General features: G+C 37.7%; 1 protein-coding gene across 1 annotated transcript in view; it reads left to right on the top strand.

The window, feature by feature from the left end:
- The window catches only part of IL1RAPL1 (interleukin 1 receptor accessory protein like 1), a 682,112-nt gene that overhangs the window by 651,707 nt on the left and 10,560 nt on the right, over nt 1-19,845 (top strand). Inside the window, 3 exon segments of the mRNA XM_036393685.2 lie at nt 3,324-3,456; nt 5,486-5,631; nt 17,098-17,241. Coding sequence (XP_036249578.1) covers nt 3,324-3,456; nt 5,486-5,631; nt 17,098-17,241 — 423 coding nt within the window.

Raw genomic sequence — 19,845 nt, 5'->3', positions numbered from 1 at the left:
CAGTACAGAAAAGACATGGAGAGAAACAGTTGCCTAAGGTTAACTGTGAGGGATTTCTATTAATTGCTTGACAGGTTGTTTATACCTTAGCTTAAAGATGAAGCAAAGCAGCTCTGCTACTTGTTATATGTTTCCTACAAATTTTCATGTTTTCTACAAATCTGCAGACTTTTAAAAGCAGATTGTCCATGCAGAACAGCTGCTGGTGCCACAATTGAGATTGTGCCTGCTCACTTCAAAGCTGAACATCTAGAGAAAAACACAGCCCCTCCTACAACACTCAATCACTCACTCTCATGATGGCAGCTCTGGAGTAGAAATCAAGATGTGCTCCCCAAATACTGAGTCCATTCATAGCATGGCCCTGCAGTCAGGTTTTATTTACATGTGCCTGCAGCTGGAAGCCTCTTTGCTTCTCCAAGGGAGCCCCATGCCCTCTGCACAGAGCTGTGAGTTCTGGATAACAGAGCCCCTTATTAATGGTCACAGTTGGTCATTAGCTGGTCACTGAATCTTCCTTGATGGCCAGCTAATGAACATCCCACTGGCTTATTGTGAAGATTGGTCAAGATAGACAGAGCAGTTAATTTATAGCTGAAGCCCCAGCATGCTAATGGCCTTCCCTGGGTACCTGCAATCAACACAGTACTACTAAGTGGCATTACATTCTTCCTAATTTATTTCTCACTTGCAACTTTTTCACGTTGAATGGAGACTTCAGATTCTACACTTGAAGATATGTTTGCATGTTTTATTTAGGGAGAAAACTTCTTTAAGAATTTAATAAAGAAAACAACCTTAATCTTAAAAACTCTCTGGTTTTGTTAAGTTTTGCTCTTACCAGAAGATGTTTATTTTTTGAAAAACAAATCTATGCCCATAACATTCATCTATAAAAGGCTCAGAAGCCCAGCCAGAGCAAAAATCATGTCTCAGGGGTACCTGTTAGCTGCAGGAGCCTGGAGAGCTTTAACGGTCCAGCACCCGTGGTGTCTAATCTCTGTGAATCATGGGTAAATTGGCCAGAAGTTACAGTCTCTCTAACTGTGATCTTGCCAGCTCTTAAAAGCTGTAAAGTTTCAACCAAGCCTTGGCTTGGTAGGAAAGCCCTGGAAAAAGCCCAAGAAGTGGCAGTGATGCATTAGGTAGCACTCTGAGTCTGGTGGATAATGCCATAGGGGTTGTCCAATTATCACAGAAGCCTGCTTTGGCTTTACATGTGCAGGTACCTTCTCCCATCTCAAGAGAGCACAGATCCCACTGTGGCCAAGACTTTCATAATCCTTTAAGGTTTTATATTTTCATTTTCACACGTTCAAGCATCATAATTATGATGCAAAACCAAAAAAAAAGCAAACCCCAAAACCAAAACCAAACAATCCCACCACCCGCCACCCTCTACTTGGAATATATCTGCAATGCAACTGCTGTAATAAACCAGGTTTGCATGGCAAGGAACCAAGAAATTGATCATGTTCCACTACAGGTTTTCATGCACTTGAACCACAATATGTCCCCGTGCTCATCTCATTCCCTTCAAATGGCTTCAAGATTGCAAAAATCTTTCTCCCAGGGGTTCCAAATTGCACTTCTTGAGCGATGAAGAGATTGAGAAATTGAGTTTCCAGGGAGGTGTCCTGACCATGGCTCCCTGGGGTTTGAAAACAGGAGCTATGCTTGTTTTTAGAAAGAGAGGTTTTGCCTTCTCTCTGAAGAAACTCAACTTATATGTGGCAGCTTTGCTCTAGACTAAGTGAGATTATTAAAATTTCTCATTATTAAGATATTCCATTTCATACTTTTTGATTATGAAGGAGACCCTTCTCTCCATCCTAGTTTCAAGTACTGGAATACTCCTGTCTCCTTAGCAGCCATTGCTTGCAAAAGGTATGGTAGCAACCAAACCTTCCTGAAATGACTAAAAGAAAATGAGATCCTAAAGTTCCAAAACAGATTGTGAAAGTAGCAGAAATGGTATTTGCCTTGGTGTTGCACATTTGGAACAAAAACATTTGATTCTGTACCTTTTGTGCCATGGATGTGAGAGTTCAAGCCAGTCTTTTCTAAGACATTTATTTAATAATTACTTGTCTTCTTGTTACACAGAATTCTGCATTTGTTTTCATGCTAAAAAGTAAATATGAAATTCAAATATTAATGTTGTACATTTGAGAAAGACCAAGTCCTGACAGAACCTGGAATTTTTGAGGAAATTAGAAGAACAGTGTATTTTTGAGGAAATTAATTGAACCCAGATGGGCTTATGGCATCTTGGTACAGATGTAGTAGTGGTAAAAACGCTTTTCTCTTATTTTTTGTCCAGGAGCTGTGGTCTGTTAGCTTTAAAGTCCAAAAATTAAAAACTTAAAGTGTGAATAAAATGTTAATTTGGTCTTAGAAGTAATATAAACTCCATGGAAATACTCTCTTCATGAGGGGAAAAGACATCTTAAATCCCCACTCTTCCTTAAGTTACTGTGCAATTATGCCCTAAAGGAATGCATGTGGCAGTTTAGAAGAGTTGGTGCATGTTGGGACAAATATCTTTAGAGCAGCCAATGGGAGATCTTCAGCTGTGTCTGTCCTCTTGCTTTATCCAGTCTTGCCAACACACAAAAATTGTGTAAGTTGCCATTTCAATCCCTGCATGTGCCCAAGGTAAAGCCCAAAGCCAAGTGGTACAAATACAATGTAAGGCTCCATATGAAAATAAAGCGAAGGCATATTAGTTTTTAAAATCCTCATTATAATGATTAAATAAGTAGTGCTGTGCATATATATGAAATTTCTGCTCCTTGCTGCATGCTCTGCTAATGGTTCTTCCCATTCTAATGGATTGTAATGTTCAGAATTAGTCCACAGGAGCTTTTTTCAAACTTTCCTGCTAAAGTATAGCAATGAGCACACATCCTTCTACCAGAATTCCTTGGGAGTGGAACTGTACAGGAATATACCAGCCTCTTTGCAGGAAGCATTGCAAGGCTGACTAACACAGATGTAATTGCATGTCTATTTTACCTAACTTTTATCTTTTTCAGAGAAAAAAAAAATTAAGTTAGCTCCTTTTGAAAAGACATGATCTCTGATGTCCTTACCAAACAGAAAATGTTTTGAAAAAAATTAATTCTGTTTTTACATATAATTTCATTTCATTTTTATTGCATTTATTTTCAGAAAATGTATTGTGTCAAGACAAGCAGATACTCTTGGAAACTTTCAACAACAGCTGGAAATTGAGGAGCCCTCTGAATATTTTGGTTTTTTAAAAAGCAACTGATTTTAAATTTTGAAATAAACATATTTTCTTACGTTTTTTGCAACAGGTGGTTCTGCTAATCTAACCTGCAGAGCTTTCTTTGGATACAGTGGAGATGTCAGTCCTTTAATCTACTGGATGAAAGGGGAGAAGTTTATTGAAGATTTGGATGATAATCGAGTCTGGGAAAGTGACATTAGGTAAAAGAAAAAGGTTTTTTCTTTTTTTCTCTATATTTTTTTGATAGTTAATGTTACACTTTTTATCACAGACTAACCAACAAGCATATTGGGTCTGATCTTTTTTTTTTTCCAACATCATCCATATGCTATTTGACTCCACCAGTAGAGAACAGAAAAATGCCCTCCTCACCCAAATCTGATGTTAGAGACTTGCAAAAGCAGAATAGCTACCCAGAAAGAGCTGTAATGTTGACCAGCTGGAATTTACCTTTTTCAAAATGTGTGCTGGAATTTACCTTTTTCAAAAGGTGGCAATCTACAAAAACAATCACGAGGACACTTAGTAAGATGAAATAAAGAAAAATTAATATCTTCAGAAAATCAGCTTAGAAAGTATTTTCAAACACTAAACCTTAAATAAATGGTGAAGTTTGACTTCCCTTTTGGAATGTTTTGATTTCTTCATGAAAAAAACTGAGTTTCCTGGGATGTTATCTGGCTTGTGAGAGCCAAGCATCCTGTTATGTGGGCTGCTTATATCTGCTGAAATACTTGTTTGGGAGAGGATCTGGCAATCCATGGCATATACTTCTACTGCTCCTAAAAGTGCTGCCTCATTTAGAAATTAAGGACAAATGTGGATCTGTATTGAGAATTACATGCTTGACATAGCTTACTAAATCCTACCCAATGTGAAATATCTGCTTGGATTTGAAGAGATTCCTTATTCATTTAAACTCTGTATGTGTGAATATCACTGTTTCTATGTATCACAGAAATTAAAACTCAGAAATTCAGGCAAATCTTAGTGTGCATGTCTTGGTTTAACCTCAGCCATCAAGTAAGTTCCTCACAGCCACTGACTCACTCCCCTGTTATCTCCCTCAGGTGGGGAGAAGTACCAGAATAGAACTTGTGGGTTGAGATAAAAACAGTTTAATAACTGAGACAAAATAAGAGATTATAACAGTAGCAATAACACTAATTATAATAGTAAACATATATTACTAATAATAATTGTAATGAAAATGAGACATAGAGGAATAGAACCCAAGAAAAAGAAATTATGCACAATACAATCACAATTAGCAAAATCAAGTAGACCTCAGTGACCTTCAAGGTCATGATCCCCATACATAGGCAAGAAGGATGTGTGTTTCGCCCCAGTGTACTTCAAGTTTATTCTACAAAAGTCAAGATCAATAAACTAAATGGCATGTGACAATAAATTCAGCTATATTTTGTGTTTAAAACTTTCCCAAGTCCTTCAGCCAGTGACTTAACTAGCTGATGACTGACAAAAAAAAAGTGACAATAAACCTGTTACAACTTTCTTGTTTTGTGGAGGGAGGAGCAGAAAAGCTCATTTCCATTTCATTTGTCAGGCCTGCAATAATTTGTCATTTGCTTACCCGAGTTCCTGAAACCACTGATGGTCTTGTTAAGAGGGAAAGAAAGTAGTGGGAAGACAGGTGGAGTCTTACACAGGAAGCCTTTTATTTATAATCTCTATGAGCTAGTGACACCTGGTGTACTTCCTACTGTTCTTCCTACTGTTTGATAAAACATTATAAAATTTTACAATGCATTCCAGAAATTATCTCTCCTACCATGGTAGGAACACATTGCTCCTGAGTGGCATGTTGAAGAGCCTCAGAAAAAGGACAAATACTGTGTTTGGCCCAGACTCCTGGTGTGAGTCTAAAACCCCAGAATAACTGTTTTCAGTTTTCTCTCTTCTACTGTTCTAAGACTTCATGGATCAGAGTCTCCATCAAAGTGTGCAATGATATATTATCCATGTGCATATCATTCTTCTTTAAGGAGACAATGAACTGCAGCTCTCATTAACATTTACAAAGCCAAAACTCCTTATTAGAAGTGAGGAAGAAAAGGGCATGATATAATTAAATTAAGATTGCATCAAACCATAGCCAGATTTGAAGCCAGAGAGTTGTGAGTTGTAAGTAGCATTGTTATGTCATGATTATCTAAAGCTTCACTGTGGTACAAGCAGAACAGCAGCAATGGTTGTTTTTTTCCTCAGGGTTCTCAAGGAACATCTTGGGGAACAGGAGGTTTCCATCTCATTGATTCTTGACTCGGTTGAAGAGGCAGACCTAGGAAATTATTCCTGCTACGTCGAGAATGGGAACGGACGCCGCCATGCCAGTATTCTGCTACACAAAAGGGGTAAATATGCAGCTTTTCTGCATGAAAGGGTAAAGTGTAGGGATGGTCAGTTTGTAGAGATTCCCTCTGACGCAAGCATGAATTTTAGCTCCCTAAGAATTAATAGTCAATGGTTATTTTTCCCAAGGAATTAGTACAACTTGCAAAATAGAAGAGAAAGGATGTTGTTAATTATGGCTGTCATTGGAAAAAAATACAGTAACCCCTTTTAACTAGATCTCTATAAAAGATGTATTTAATAATTCAGTCACTTTAAAATTTATGAAGGCTCAATAGAGAAGGAATAGTAGGAAACCACAGGTGATACAACTGTAATATTTTTCTGTAAGAAAAATATTACAAATTTTAGGAAAACCAAAAATAAAAACCTTTTACATCCCTCAGAAATGCCACCTAAACCCCAAGCCAGGAGGGTTCCTGCATAGCCTGACATGGACATTTTCCTTCCAACACTTCTGTTTTACATCAACATTTCTGAAGTGAAACATCATGACAGAAGCTTCTAAGAACCTCCCTGTTTCTCCTCACCACTCACATCCCATGATCCCAGCCTGCCTAATGGGATCTCCCACCAAGATAATTACAGGGAGATGGAAAATCTGCAAATCAAAGCTCCCAGACCCATTTTGTCCACTTTACCTCCCAGAGGGGGCTCCACATCCCTGGATTGACACTCCCTACTCTCATGTAGCTTCCTGTTGACTTCAGAAAGCAAGGAATAAGCAGGAGCAGTGTCTGCATTTTGCTGACATTCCTGTGCTTTTTTTTTTAGATTGTTTGTAAAAGTGAGCAAACCAGGATCTTACTGTGGTGCTGAAGTACTTGTGGCATCTCAATTTATAGCAAAGATATCTTCCCTAAATTTAGTTTTGTAGCATGCAAAGTCTGTCTAAGCTTAGAAAGAAACCATAAATCAAGAGAGTGTGACCAATTTATTTAAATGTATTGTTGGGTACCTCCAATTACTTGAATAGAACTTCATTTGTAGCCATTTTTCTAAACTCTTGTCATTGCTTCTTAAAAAGATGCAGATGTGAATTACCAGATGTTCTGCTTAGCCTGACATTTGCTGAATTTTCTGAGATGAGAAATTAACTTATTAAGTAGTTGAACCTCAATAATATACCAGCTAGTAGTCATATACTCTGGTTCAGAGGCATTTGAACTCAGAGCAAGAGCTTAACCCAAAAAGCACTGAAATCCAACAGCTTGCTCTAAACAATCAAATTACTTGATGGAATACTGAAAATAAAATATTTTAAAGCTCAAATTACCTTAAAACCAATACTTATTTACTGACACCTATTAAGTCACATGCTGATGCTTAGTCCTTATTTTCTCTTCCATACAAGCAGTAGCTCCAAGACTGAAAACATGTAAGTCTTCTCTGTTCTGTGACAGCCAGATCTCTAATTTAACTTTGTGCATGCATGAATTTTGCAAGGATCTACTTTCCTTCCGCCCTTTCTTAGAGAACTCAGTAAGTCAGACATACTAAAGTATGTGGCCTCATGAAAACATGCTTAAGAGGAAGTAATCTCAATATTTAATTGCCCTTATAAATAGTAAAAGGACAAAAATAGCAGAAAAACTCCCAAAAATATTTTTTTCCTCTTTAAGTAAGGCTGAATCTGAAATAGATCTGGAAGCCAAGTCTGCTGTGCCCTCAAAAGACAAAAGGTACCAGATACAAGCCTTCTACACATTTTGTGAGTTGACAAGTGTTTCAGTGAAAAGATAAATTAAGCATGGCAGATAAAAATTTGAGCTAGTCTCTCAGGTCTCCCAGGCAGAGGAGTTTTGCACTGCTTGCTTAGTCTCCTGTATATCACCATGACAACCTTTCAGTTTAGGTTTCCTTGTTTGGATCCATATTTAGCCTCTGCTAGGAATGAGTTAGCTGTTTATTAATTTCTGATTATTTGGCTGACTTAGACCAATAGGGACCTAACAATTAGGTAAATTTGCTTCCTGAACACCAAGATATTTGCAGATGTAGTAGGTTTGGCTGGTTTTCTAGCTAGTGATCCTTTTTTTCCAGCAGTATAAGAGTACAAAAATGATGAATCTAGAATGTTCACTGCATACCTGAAAAAGAAATTATAATCCTTCTTCAACTTCCTGTGTGGAACACTATCACCAGGATCAGAAGGGATAGCAAAGCAGAAAACTCTGCTGCTGAACAAAGAGAGTTCCTGGGAGAAGAGGTATTTAGGGCTAAATGCTGCAGTGGGTATTCAGGTACAAAGTTTAAGCCTTTCTAACACCCTTGCAACTGCTGCTTCACCCTGGTCAGTCGAATCTCTGTACACTTAAAAGTCCAGGTGGAGATTTTAGACATACCTACACTTGCACAGGCCCTGAAAGCATAAGAAGCCAACAGTCTAAATCACCAGAAAAAGCCTGGATGCATCTTCCTTCATATCCCCACTGGTCAGCCCAGCAGGGACACACTCTCACCTGACAGAAACCCTGAGCAGGCTCCATCAGAGGCTGGTCCTGGCCCAAAGCAGAGCCTGGCACATTCACCAGGGACAAGGGGCTGCTGCTTTTCCCCTGACGTGGCGCTGGAATGGGAAGCCAGAGCCTCTCCTTTCCTGACATGAGCTCATTTCAGGAGGGGAGCAGAGCACAGCGCCCCTGGACTCCACCACCACTTGTGCAGGAAAAGTGAAGCCAATTTCAGCATCCAGCACTGGGAAAAGCTGGGGCCCTTGTGCCTTCCTCTGGTGCAAACACAGCGCTCTGTATCTCAGGGAGCCCAGCTCTCATTTTCTCATCAGCTTCTTTTATTTTTTGACATCAATGGAGAAACCCTATGATCTATTTTTTCTGCTGCCAGCTAACCATTTTTAGAGTCCTAAATTTCCTCAGATGCTGTGCATAGAGAGCATTTAACTCAAAGCTAAAGGCAGTAGAGCATTTTAACCATGACAATGACAATGTTGTTTCCTTTTCCTCATTCATTACAACAAAATTTGTAAAAAAATAGGAAAAATCAATCAGAACCCAAAAGATTTAACTTTCATCCCTTTCCTCCACCTTCTGACCAAATCCCTGTCACCCTTACAATAATCAAGCTATTTTCCCTTCTGTGTGAGGAAAAAAAAACCTACTTGTTATAATCTAAGGTTGATTTTGTTACTTACTGGTGGTAGGTGGCCTTGATCATCCAGCGCAATTACAGTTTAATCTTCAGCTAGGGAGAGGAACCTTCTAGAAATCAATTTTGAGAGTGGTACTGAAAGCAGCTAAGCAGAAATTTATTAATGACAAACCAGATTGCAGATGATATAACAGGTGGATCACAGATTACAATTCCATTGTTTCATAAGTTTTTTAATTAAAGAAGACAAACTTACAGTCTATCAATGTAGTAGATAAAAATTCAATGAATAAGGAAAAAGAATGCTTTTCTGCAATATTATGTATTGACAAGTATGACTTTCATGCAGGATCAAATACTTCATAATCTTATCACAGACTGTGTTGTAAATACAGGTTATTATCTAATTATGTGATTTTTTTTTAAAGTCCTCTCTGTATGTCTTCAAGTAGAACTCTACAGCAAAAATAATCTCAAATTCCAACTTGGCATTATTCTTTAAGTAGTATGGATATTGTTTTAAAAGCTTAATAATATTACTGATATTTTTCCTGGGACAGACACCAGAACTAAGGTAACATTCTTTCATGCATTTTTTCAAAGTATCTAATTCCCTTTCTTCCCATTGTCATCAACATAGTATTATCATCTAATTTCCTACCCTTAGCCTCTTTTATGGTTTCCCTTTGTTTTGCTCTGTCATAGGTGTTCTCAGTGGGCATATATGAATCTTGTTGATTGTAAGTTAATGAGAGGTAGTTAAAACAAGTTTGGGGTTTTTTTCCTGTCAAGAAAAGTAAATATTTTCACTGAAATATATTGTTTAGTGAAAGAGTATGTTTAAATTGCCCATGAAAATATGTGTTTGAAAAATGCAAGGTAATATTTCCTAGATGGAATGCATCTTGAGGAATACTACCTTTTTTTAAACTCATCATTTCTTAATACATAAACATTTTATTAATATTTCCTGTACAATGTAATAGAAAATTCTGAATAGAAATTAATTCAAATTATCGTTATATGGTTATTAATGATAACAGAATGGCTGACAAGCACCTTAAATTGCATTCATTCACATAATAGAGTAAATCTGGTTTATTACTTACAGACTTGAATGTTTTATATGCATTTTCAGTCAGTTAGACACAATTTCACACAGTGGTAGTGATGAGTGACAATTAAGACTTAAAAGAGAAAAGAAACTAGTTCTTTTCTAACCTCTGCAAAGAAACCCCAGGTGTTATAGCTCCTTTCACCGAATAGCTTCACAATGCTTCTGAAATTTCTGAAAGGAAACTCATCATATGAAATATGAGAACAGTGAGCTGTATTTCAGCTTCTGCTGGCTGGACCTGAGTACTTGTTCACTCCAGTGAATCTCTGAGTCTCAGTGGAAGCTAAACTGTGGAAGAATTCCAACCCACTTGGTCAGTTCTGACCTTACATGAGTCTATCTTCCACTGTATAAAGTATTCCGTTTTTATTCTGCACTGCAGGAAAGGCTTTTCCAAGACCCTCATCAGGTTTTAGAACTGGAATCGAAATTGGATTGGATGGAAATTGATTTTTCATTCACCTATGGCCATTGAAGAAGCCTTCACGTTGTCACTGTGCTGAGCAGTGCAAATGTTCATTCTCCCAAGAGGTTCATGACACAGGGCCAAAGGTCAAATATCAGCTCCCTTCTTGTCCCAAACCTAACCAAACATGACTGTCCTTTCACACTCAACCTCATCTAAAATCAGTCAAGGAATAGAATGCTAAAGACCTCTGCCTGAAAGAAACTCTTCATAACACCACTCTTTTAATCAGTCAGGTTTTTCTCATCCTTTAGAAAATTGGACTAAGATAACTCCAGTGAAACAGTTTGTAAGATTACTCAGCATATGCCTACGTGTAACTTTCATCTCACAATTCTTCATGCTGACAATGTGTCAAACAAGTTGGTTTGTTTCACAGATTACTTTTTAAAACAGCTTTTGTACCACTTTTATCATAGTACTTCCTTTTATGTAATGTCTAAGTGCAAGTCTAACCTTGATTGGCAAGGATGAAAATATTTTCAAATAAAATGTCACAAATTTTTCCCATAATCCATGCATAGCTAAATTATTCTTTAATCCTATCCTCAGAAAAAAAAATGCAAACAGTATGGTTTATGATCTTACATCCTTGGAACTCAGTACTCAATTTTTTCCCCACATTTTTAGCACTCCTCAGTGCCTCTTACATTAATTTCTTTCAGGAATTCTAAGTGGAATAATAGTGTGGGCTTGTCTGATTTCTGTAGTACAATTTACAAATACAAGTGTCTTGGTTTAGGGTAAATTTGGGAGAAAATTTTCAAAGGGGTTCTTTTAGAAAGCAAATTTAATCAGCCCCTCCTCCAACTGATTCAGAAAAAGATTTCTTTGGAGAGAAGCGGAAAAAAATGTTTATTTACCAGGCAAAATATTCACTAGAACAAAAAAATGAACAGTATTAAGCAATAAAACTTCTTGTCACCCAGAAGAGATGACAAACTCAGAAAGTCCCTTTGTGGGCTGTAGCTTGGCTCTCTCAGTCTCTTCTCAGTCCCTCCGGCGCTGGAAATGCCGTGGCCCAGGCCAGGCCCTGGTGGTCAAAGGTGTGAGCTCCTGGTGCTCTTCTGGGTTTTTAGTCTAGAGAAGGTTTGAACAATTCTAAGAAAAAGAAAAACCACAGTCAAGGCGAGTTCTCTGCCTTAGCTAGCTAAAAATTAACTAAAAGCAAAGGAGAGCTTTGTCCCACCGTTTGTTCATGCGGCAGACAACACAGCCCAGGAGAAGGATGCAGTTTCTGATAACAAACTCTGCACTTCTCTCCCTTCTTTTGCTCATGGAACTAGTCTTAAAGGTGCAAAACTTATTTTTAGGCTAAACAGATGAATGGGGATGCGATCATCATAAAGGACAAGAAGCTCTCCTAATGAGGAAAATTTCAGGTCATACGCATGTCATTAATTTGGGGAAGATAACCAAAGATTACTGCAGTGTCACCATGACACTTTTTCCCTTCAATCTATATCATAAACTTCCTTTAAAATGCATTGTTATATATTTAAATGTAGTAAGCTTCAGTAACATTGCAGCATTCATATTTTCCCAACCTTATCCTCTTTTGAGCTGACATACTGTTGGAGATAGTCAGTGTAATTACTCTGCTACTGGGAACAGGTATCCTGCACTTCTCAGCAGAAGTAAAAATGCCATTAGTAAGAATATATTTCTATTATAATAATTTACTATCTCTCTTCTAATAACACTGGAAATCCAGCAGCACCAAGGCTCAGATATGTTTTCTGCCATACTAATGAATAGATTAACAAGATCACTGTGTTGCATTTGCACACATACATGCTTATGTATATATAATCCCAAACATGACTAGTTCTTTTTCATAGGGGAATCAGGAATATATATTATTTATTGTTATAAAAATATAGAAAGGAAACCAGATCCCAATAGTTCTAATGAATAAAATGAAATTACTGCACTGAAAACCATACTGAAAACCATAACTAAATTCAGCCAGCTTCAGTCAGTTCTGCAGATATCCACAGGCGTGGGTGGCCCATGCTGGCAGAAAGCATATACTTTGTGCTAAGAAATTATATCATAATCAAGCTAATGAGTAGCCCAAATCTGCTTCTACTGCAATCAGAAGTACTATTGTCCTACAGAATCAATCAGTAATTATTCATAACTGTATCCATATAGGATATCCATATAGGATATTCCCACATACCCATCTAGGTACCTTTAGCACAACCAGATTTTTGTTTTGCATTTTGAAACATACATGTATTGGATATGTGTATGCTGTTTAAAGCTGTGGTTCCAAATACTTTGGGAAGATTATTTTTTTTACAGCTATGCCATAACAAATAATTTACTAAGCAGAAAAAAAAAAAAGAAAACAAAACAAAGCAACAGAAAAAAAAAAAGAGGAAAAAAATACATGCTTCTTAATTTTAAAACTGCGAGTATGGGTTTCTTTGTTGCTAGCTTAAACTCTGCCTACTGTTTACGGCTGATCTCTGAAATGAGACTCAGACAAGTGTTCCTGTGTTAGGCAGTTTTCTTCTTCCTTTAGAAGAAAGAACCCTGTTTGTAACCAAACCTGCATGTTATAACACTGCAGTCCCTGCTCCCCTTCCAAATTATATTTATTATCTTTATGGTTCCTTTAATAATTGAAGTCTGTGAAAATATACCTAAACAAACTGAGATCTGCCTCTAACCAAACATCTCTTTGTGAGTTAAATTATCCAAGACAAGTTGAGAATGGAAATCAGTTTAGGCCACAAATTTGCAAAGATTTATTTATGTGCTAACCTGAAGCTCTGTGAATAGTCCTGTTGACTTCAGAGGGATTACTTATAGTCCATGAAGTTGAGCAATCTGTGTAAGTGATTGCAAAATTGAAACCTTAGATAGACTGTAATTGGATTTTGAAAAGGCTCAGAAACTGAATACACAGCTATAAATCACATGTGCTCAAAGTGTTATAAATCACAAAAAAAAAAGAATGTTTGAAATATAATTATTTTTCTTAGCAGTTCAGCTATATGAGGCCTAATTAGTGAATAAAATTAATTTTAAATTTTTACAGATCATTAAATGTAAAGCCCCTGAAGCATGTCATATAAGTCAAAAGATATGAATCTTTGACAGAACACTTTTATTTACTTTCTTCTTACAACTTCAGTCATGATAAGTGAATTATCTGTATGACACAGTGAAAGGAAGTTTATCAAATATTAGATCCAGGTGAAGATCAAATACATAACCTACAAATGTGTCCAATAATTAAGAAGAAAAGGTATAAAATAAGTGCATTTATTACAAGCCATATATGCTTGATATTTGGGGAGGACAGATGCTTTGTTTTAATTCGCTGTCTCTTTCACTGAATTGCTTGGCCAAAGCCTCCTGATAAGGAAAAAAAAATTGCAGCCATTGGTCAAAATGCTTGTAACAAATCTTGTTTTAAATTGAAGCTATTTATTCAGGAACCAATCTACTACTGCTGCAGCAATCAATGTGTTTTCCTTAGAGTAGAACTACTCCTGAGCTACTGGAAGACTATTGTTAATTGCCTGTAACTAAATGATTGCTGTGCTTCTGGATGCAACTCTCTGGCACTTGCTCGTTTGTTGTGTTTAACAGAATGCCTGTCGCCCTAAGGGTTAGCCGAGTAATTTTCCTTCACTATTTTCTACATTCAGTCTCAGCTCCTTAAGGAGAGACAGGTCTGTAATTTGAGCACCGCAACGCTGGGGCTAACTACATTTTAAAAGGTTTGCACTTCTCATATCTTGCTTCTGATGTGGAATTGTGAAGAAATGGAATCTTTTTAGCATGTAGCCTCTGCAGAAAACTTGAATTTCAGCAGGAAAAATAGATCACACTTCAAAAGGAGTGTAATGCCTGCTGCAGCAACTGTGCTCAAATCACGGTGTAAAAGGCAGAATAAAGCAGCAGAAAAAAATGCTATTGTGAAGGTAGCCATGAGCTGCAACCTTGCTGCTACTCTTTACCTTGTCTTTAACAGTCTTTACGTCATTGTTGAAACTGCTGACAGACACATCACCAACACCCTTGGCACCCACAGAGCATTTTTCAGGAGTAAGCTCTGCTAGGGAGGAGCCAGAGCACCTTCCCCAATTCGCGTTGGGAAAACCAAGGCACAGAAACGTGAAATGGCTTCAGTCAACTGAGGGGCCAACAGCAGCAACAAGACTGTGCCTTCTGCTTCTTCCACCTTCAGTTCAGCTCAACACAGAGTAATACTGTTCCTAAAACCCCTGAGGCATCTCAGAGCTAGTCAGTGGCCTTTTAGGGCATAGTCAGCATCCTGTAGAAAGACAAACTCAAGGCCTGAAAACAATCAACCTGGTGTGACACTGTGCCCAGGCCAATCCCCCTGCCCTCCATGGTGCTGCTGTCCCATTTCCAGCACTTCCCATTTCCAGCTCTTCCCACTTCCAGCACTTTGAGTTGAGCTCAGGCACCTCATGGGCTGGGTGTAAGGATGCAGCAATCTGCTGGGCTGATCACTGCCCCTGTCTGCCTCTGAACCCTGACAAACTGCACCCAAAACACAGAGTGAACATGTGCTGATAGATGCTGTCCAGCACAGAGGAAAGTACAAGCTGGCTCTGTTAGATCAATAGACCATGAAACTTCCTCTGCAAACAAATCTGTTTAAGAAAGAACCACTTTATCTGTGTACCATCACGATGGCTCAGCAGCAACACATGAAAAGGTAATTGCTTATATGTTTCAGGCTGACTACAGAATTTTGTTGTTTGCTTTGATGGCCTAATTAAGGACACTTTCATGTGCTTTCAGATAGATTTTACTGAAGCAAACATAAAGGCATAATCTTACTTTATGGGGAAACATATAACTAAGGGGGACTCTGATGGCAAAAGTGATGCAGTGCATTAGTCTGATTTCATGCACAATGACAGAAAACAGATGAATACCTGCAGTTATTTCTTTCCATTTAATATAAAAATCATTAGTTGAGAAAAAACTTCTGTTTTCCAGTTGTAAAGTTTTTCTTTGCCTTTAGTGAGTCATAACAGCAGGCACATAAATAGAGTACTTTGTGCCTAGCAACCCGAAATATTAAAGCCTTTCTTCTAGTTACCATTGAACAGCTGCATCACCTGTATTACAAAATGATAAACAGGTATAGTAAGCCAGTGCAGAGTAATTTCCATTTCCATTTATATTCTAAAATACTGCATTATTTGTCTATGCAAACCATATTTTATCGAATGTTTTTAATAACATTTCCCTCTCTGGACCAGAAAAGTATTGGGAGTTTGAAATAACCAGTCTTAAAAATATCTAACACAAAAGAGTTTCCAGCACAGTTTTGGAACGAATGACATGGAATATAAATGCCTTTTTATTTTATTTTATTATACTTTTAGTGTCTTCTAGAGAGCAATGAAATCTTCTTACAGTTGCCTCATAATAATATAAAAAAAGGTGTGTGATTTTCAGTAGAGGCTGTCAAATAAATGCAGTTTTCAATTTTTCCTCTAACCTTTTATTTCTCTAATTGAATTGTATTGTGCTGGATTATCAAATCTGCACAACCACACACAAAAATGGTTACTCCAGGTCCACGCTACATCACTCAGAGAGAAGCTGCCCTCTGTGAAAATAACACTTGTTCCAGCACAGATCTTTTATGAAACAAACTCTGCACCTCAGATGTCCAAGATCTGGTGTTTCATCATTCCTCAAAACTGAGTGATTTGGAAAAGCATGGAAGCTCTTCAGACTTGCCATCTAGTGATTTCAAATTACAGAATTGTTAACAACTCTCCTCCTACCCTCCTTTTTTGTCACTGCCAGTTTTCAGTCAATGAGAAAATGAAAAGTAACAAAGCTCTGTGAGCTTCCTTCAAACTGGGGGAGGCAAAAGTCCATGGTGGCATGTTTCCTTTGGCCTGAAAAGTGGCTCCACTGCTGGTGCTGGACACTTGTGGTGGCCACAACTGACCACTCCCTGTCCTCAGGAACAGAGCTCCATGGTGATGATCCCAATCCATCCTGTGAGCAGATGCAGCAGAGACACCAGGGGGTCTGAATGGGAATGTCACAACAGGAAAACCAGGACTGTTTGCTGTGTCTACACATCAGCTAAGCCCACTGGGGGAAAAGTGAGAATAAAATGCAGACCTCTGGGAAACTGTTAAAAATATTAACATAAATATAACTGAGATGTGAGGTTGTAGGGTTCCTCTTCACATCTCTCAAGTGTTTTGTGGGGTCTTTATTTTATTTTATTTTATTTTATTTTTATTTTGGAAAAAATAATGAAATTCTTAATCTTGTCCAGTTTGCCCACATTCTCTTTGTGTATGGAATAAGGAAGGGCTGATTTTGCATTATCGTCCTCAAGAGGGGAACATTCACCTTTGCTTTCACTTTAAGTCAAATATCAACCTTTATCTAGGTAAAGTAAACTGTGATCTATCTACAAAAAGAAAAAAGGAAGAGAGTTACAAAATATATATCACATATATGCACATACTGATAGACAAGCGCACACACACACACACACACATCCCCAGCAGAATTTGTTTTTTAAATGAGCAATTCATATGGTGTATCAGAGGGAAAAAACAGCTTATTGAAGAATAAAAAGCCCATCAATTAGGTATTCATTCAAGGGCTTTAAAATGAAATAAATACGTAAAATAACCCATCATTCATTATTTTATTTTAATGTTCAACAGAAATGCAAGGTCTGCTGCTTATCTTTCTGTGGTTTGGAATGTGGTTGTTACTGCATTTTGTAATTCTTTGCAGAGCTGATGTACACAGTTGAGCTTGCTGGTGGGCTTGGTGCTATTCTGCTGCTGCTTGTTTGTTTAGTGACTATCTACAAGTGTTACAAGATAGAGATTATGCTCTTCTACAGAAATCATTTTGGAGCTGAAGAACTAGATGGAGGTAAGGCAGATTCTTAGCACATTTCCTACTTTCTACAAATATCTGTCTTTTATTTCTCTCCACCAAGGCCCAAATTTCGTTTCAGTTCAAGATGTGTTAACAACTGCAATTTCAGGTGCTGATTTGAATATACATTTCTCATACAGCACATAAGCACAGTCACTGCTGAGCTGGTGTATGTGCTGCTCTCTGGAGCTCCAGAAGACATCCATGTCTTTTAGATTTTTATTCCCAACACTGAATGTAAATTGCCAACATCTGTGCATTAAAGAGTTTCACTTCCTGTCAGTACTGAAAGCCAGCTTTACTTCTCTGTGAGCAAGGGGGTGTTTTCCCTAATTGTGTTGAACAAATAGGTAGAGGTTGAAGTATATCTCAATTTACTGCTTGTTTAAACTGATCAGTTTCAATAAACTGTACTGAGTGTTTGGGAATATACCCAGTAGTTCATTTGCTTGAGTTCATTTACTTAGTCACTGAGCAGGCTGCAAATGGTCATTAAAGTTGTTCTGTGATTCAAGGACATCCAGCCTAAACAAAAGTAATCCACATTATATGCACCAGCTCTGTCAAACATATGCGTGACTCTTCATCTTTACCTTTTTAAGGACTGAAGGAAAAGGTAATCTTTGCCTCTAGCCTTACTAATCAAAATTGTTGTTGAACAGCAAACTGGGTTGAGCTGCAGGCTCTGATTAGTTAGATTTGGTTTCTTGGGTCAGATTTCCTGATGTTTTGGGCTACCATTATGTCTTTGGTGACAGGACCTTTTTTCCCACAGAAATACTAATAGAAGGTTTTTTTACAGGTCAAGATAATAGCCTGTAGGCAGAAGCCACTGTGATATATTAAAATAAATATGTACTGATAAACAAGTGATAGCTAAATCTGTCACTGATAAGGAAAAGAGCAGTTGCAGAATTACAGGTCCTTATATAAGACTTCCATAACAAAATCACTAGGGAATGACCCATTTCTGCCTCCCATCTAAAAATGCACAAGGATTCAAAATAGAAAATGCTCAGAACAACAAGCCAAAGAACATCAGAACATTTTGAACCTTCTACGGGATTTACAAAAAGATGCATTAATGTAGCAGCTCAGTGAGGAAAAAAGTCAGGTTATTCTATTTATTTTACTGAGGAGGAAACTGAGGCCCAGAGGGACCATGAGTCATGGAGGATTTTGACAGACACCTTTTTTTACAGAAGCTGAGATCCTCTCCTATCCACAAAGCAGCTGCCAGTTTAAATGTGCACGCTTGCTTCCATAAATTATGTGAATTTATTAATAGTCATATTAGAATATGCAGAAATAGACACTTAAAAACTGTTTAGATAGATGTAATTTATTTTTTTTTCTCTCTTAGTATCAGTAATTCTTGCTTTTGTAGTTGTCATTTATCATTTTCTCAAGTAATTCCAATTCCTTTGAGGAATTACTCTGCCAGGTGCTATACTCTTGCCTCTCTCTCTTGTCCCATCCCAAACATTGGTCACTTGGGGACAGCAATTCTTGAATCATGGATATTAAACATCAAAAAAGTTACCTTTAAAAGATACTATAATTCAAAAGAAGGAAAACCAATATCCATTCAGTTTATCCTTCTGAGCAAAGGTCATTGTTACAGAAGGTCAAGCATGGATTTTCCTTAGAAGATGAGGGTAAACACTGATAGCTTGGGTGCTTAACCACAGCAATATAAAAAGAAATATACTATTTATAAATTCCTAATGAAAACCTGTAGCTTCTACCATGTTCAATATGCTGGCAACATGGATAAAACCCATTGTGCTAATGAAGTGACTACAGCTGCACATTTCACTCTGTCTCTTTCACTTAAACTCGTGCAAAAGAAGGAAGATGGAGAGAAAATGTTCCAAAGAAGCCCAAGACATGGCTTGTGCAGAAATAAATTGCAGACATAGACCGAGATCCCTTCCTTGGGCTTAGTTTGTTACTGACAGACACACAATGCTGAACTCTAAAACCCTATTCTAACCACACCTCCTGCAGTGCAGCAGCAGAGCGCCCACGTTCTATTCATAATTTACACCATGTTCTGTCATACTCCAGGACAGCATGGAGATAAGCAAACATCAAAATATCACAGTCTTTTTTTTGTATGCACTGTATTGTACCCAGAGAGGATTTGAAATGCTTTAAAGGTGAGGTCCAATTAAAATTTTCAGTAGAAAATCTCTTTTAAAATTCAATGCTTCATTTCTTCCCTGATCAGAGAACAAGCCCTTAAGGATGTCAAATCTCATCACAATTTCTTTTTCCTTTTCAAGCCTTAGACACATCAGTTTTTCTGAAGCTAACTAAAATACGCATTTTTGTGGGAGGCATGGGTAAATTGTGAGAAGTATTAGAAAACAAAGTATTTAACCCTCACAGCTAATGCAACTCAATTTATTACTTTCTGTATGGATACTGCAGATTAAAGAAGTGGTCGCAGCTGTCAATTGCTCATTTCTCTAACTTACACTGTTGCATTTCACAGTGTTTTTTCTCAGCCTAAGGACAAGACTCTCCTTCTGTTTTTCACTCTCCTGCAGACACTCCTGCTCAGTCCTGAGAATGGGAATTGAAGCCCCCTTT

This window comes from Molothrus ater, chromosome 2, assembly GCF_012460135.2.
Source record: "Molothrus ater isolate BHLD 08-10-18 breed brown headed cowbird chromosome 2, BPBGC_Mater_1.1, whole genome shotgun sequence".
Taxonomy (NCBI): Eukaryota; Metazoa; Chordata; class Aves; order Passeriformes; family Icteridae; genus Molothrus; species Molothrus ater.
This window is presented reverse-complemented; position numbering and strand designations above follow the sequence as displayed.